General features: G+C 59.9%; 1 protein-coding gene across 1 annotated transcript in view; it reads right to left on the reverse strand.

The window, feature by feature from the left end:
* SDK1 (sidekick cell adhesion molecule 1) overlaps window positions 1–2,979 on the reverse strand; it is a gene marked incomplete at its 5' end in the record, with an annotated part of 365,000 nt that overhangs the window by 38,419 nt on the left and 323,602 nt on the right. The window contains one exon of the mRNA XM_007447090.1: window positions 2,453–2,590. Within this exon, the coding sequence (XP_007447152.1) occupies window positions 2,453–2,590 (138 nt within the window). The remainder of the gene's footprint in view (window positions 1–2,452; window positions 2,591–2,979) is intronic.

Consider the following 2,979-nt stretch of genomic DNA (forward strand, 5'->3'; position numbering starts at 1 on the left):
GGCCTGCTGTGTAGCCAGTGCCGGAGGGGCAGCGCCTACCGGTCGCCGTGCTCGCTGGGGTCACGTTGACGGGAGCACCGGGAGAACCCTGTGAGCTGCTCGTGGTGAACCTGAGTGTCCAAACAACGTGAAACAAGCAGCCCCGAGGACACCGGGAACCGGAGCCGCTGCTGCGCCCCCGGCGATGAGGCGGGGGCGGGGGGCAGGTGTGGGGAAGCCCTGCAGCAACCCGGCAGCAATTCTAGCGCCTGACCATGCAGAGGAGGGTAACGGGCGCACAGCCAGCCCCCGCTGCAGAATCCGGCCGGGCCGTGGCCTTGCCGGGAGGCCAAGGAGACAGCTGTGGGCCGTGGGGTTTCTGGAAAGACTGTGCAAACCTACCCACACAGATGCTCTGCTCAGCAGTCAGTCACTTGCTGGAGGAAGCGTGGGAAACCTCACTCACGGTCTGGGGTGAGGACGGAGGCGGAGGCCAGTCAGGCACCGTTCTTGGCAACCCTTTCTCATCTGAACGGCACTACTGGGTTAATATCCTTGGAAAGGTGTTTGGGACCTGGGCTCGTGGGATCTGTGTGTGTGCACGCGCGCGTGCGTGCATGCGTGTGCAGGGAACGCTGGTGAGCAAAATGAAAGTCTCCAGCAATTCTCGGCCCTCCCTCCCTACCGAACGAGCGGGAACGTGGCCCGTCTCCTTCCGGACCTTGACCCGAGCCACGCCCAGGCCACCTGTCCCCAGAAAGGCGCTGGGTCCTGAAAAGATACAGCAGAGCGCACTCAATCAGTGCTGGTCCCCAGCCTCTTGGCTGTTCTACAAACCGTTTCCACACGTCGCCTCTACTGTTATTTGCCTAAGTTCACGTGAGAGACAGGAAGGACCCTCTGTCACCTCTACTGCTATTTACCTAAGTTCATCGATTTTCTGAGACGCGCTTTTTCCGCCTCGCATTTTCACATCTCTGATCTGCGATGCAGCTCGGAACTGACGCTTCAAGAGGACGGCCGTGGTTTAGTGGAAGCATTTTTTCTTTCTCAGCACTTCATAAAATAACGGTGAACCTCACAGGCCGTGGCAGTGTAGCTTCGATGAAATAAAATCTAGGGCTTAACTTTTCCTCTTCAAATCAACCCCCTGTTTTACTTGAATGTGCTTGTTTTCAAGGGAAACTTTTATCACGGCTTTAAATGGAGAGCCAATATCATTTGATGTGTTGGTGATATCTTTTCCTCCCAGACATTAACTAATCCATAATTTCTACAGTCTGTCTGTGTCTGTGACCAGGGCCTCACCTCCCTTCTCTGCACCACAGTGCCGGGCACACAGTGGGGACAGAAAGAAATGCCCACTCGGCCCTCAGTGTGCGCTCCGGGAGTGGGGCAGCGGGCAGAGATGAGTGGATAAGAAATCAAATCCACACAGAGCTGGCGGCACCAACTACAGCAGGGGCGCAGGGACAGAGCCATGCCGTCACGGCCCAGCTCCTTCCCGCCCACGCTGTCCACCCCTGCACCTGTCCCCTCCTCTCCCGTCCATCACCCCAGCCCGGAGCCCCCTGCCAGCCCCCCTGGTGGCGCCGGGGTTGATTCAGCCGGGGATCCCGGTCTCCTGTAACTCAGACCCGGTGCCTCTGGCTCCACCTCGGCCCCATGTCACTGGCCCTGCGGCCGCCCGGACGACTGGCATTGCCCCCTCCCTACAGGCCCCGCGTGCCCGAGCCTCTGTGGGCCAGTCTCGCCTCGGACGCTGGGCGCCTGGGCCCTTCCTGTCTCTGAGCGCCTGTCCCCGCTCCAGCCCGAGGCTCTCACGTGGTCCCACTCTGCTCCTCGTGGCACTGATCACGATCAGACGTGTGTGCGCGTGCGCGTGCGCGTGCGTGTGCGTGTCTGTTCGTGTGTTGCTCCCTCCTCCCTGGAGCGCAGCTCACTGCACTCAGGAAAGCAAGGATCTCGATGAATAGGTCAGCTCAGATCCCAGCTTCCCTGGATCCACAGACTCCAGCCTCTAGAACGGCACCTGGCACACAGCAGGCGCTTAAAAAAGACTTGCTGAGCGGAGTTCCCTGGCAGTCTAGTGGTTAGGGCGCAGCACTTTCACTGCGGTGGCCCGGGTTCAATCCCCACATCCCGCAAGGTGCGGGCCAAAAAAACCCCCACCCCCGACACAAAAAACAAAAACCTCGCTGAGTAAACAGAGGAATTAGGGCAGCCCCAGAAGAGCACCCCAGGGAAGCGTGCGGGCCCAGCTGGCCACGTGGCTCCAGCTTGCGGCACCCAGGGTGGGACGAGCGCTGAGATGGCAGGCGCAGCAGGAGAGGCGGGTCTTGGGTGATAAAGAGGCCGGGTCAGGGGCCCTGCGGAGGGCCGTGTGGAGCCCCGGACGCGCTCAGTCGGTTCACCCGCCCCTCCCGGCGCCGGGCCGTGTGGACGGTGGGTGTCACGCAGCCGGGAGGCTTACCTTGGACAGGCGCGAAGGGCTCGTACACCACTCGGTAGCCCTGCAGGACGCCATTGGCTGCCGTGGGCTCCCCCCACGAAACGTTCAGCGTGGTGGAGGTTACTTCCGAGAATGCCAGAAAGCTGGGGGTCCCGGGAGCTGGAGGACAGGACAGAGATGACGTCACCAAAGCCCCTTTACGTTGTCTACAGACGTGTCTACGCCCCCGCGTGGAATAGGGATCTTATTAGATGGAATCTCCAACTTAGTGAAGTCTCAATGCCATGGATGAAAAGGAGATTTATTGGTCATCTCCGAACTTCCCAGGGTCAATCAGAAACTCAGAGCCTCCCGAGAAGAGCAGAGAAAACGGCGGTGTTTAAACACAAAGGAGCCTGAGAGGTGCAATGACAAAGGCATAAAAACGAATAATGGATGGAAACAGAAAATGAAGTGCAGACAGCGCCATCTTCTAGCACCTGCTGGAGGATTCCACGGGCTCCAGTTCTGCCCCTCTGCAGGGGTGGGGGGGGGGGGGGGCTCTCCCC

Source organism: Lipotes vexillifer, unplaced genomic scaffold, assembly GCF_000442215.2.
Source record: "Lipotes vexillifer unplaced genomic scaffold, Lipotes_vexillifer_v1.1 scaffold625, whole genome shotgun sequence".
Classification (NCBI taxonomy): domain Eukaryota; kingdom Metazoa; phylum Chordata; class Mammalia; order Artiodactyla; family Lipotidae; genus Lipotes; species Lipotes vexillifer.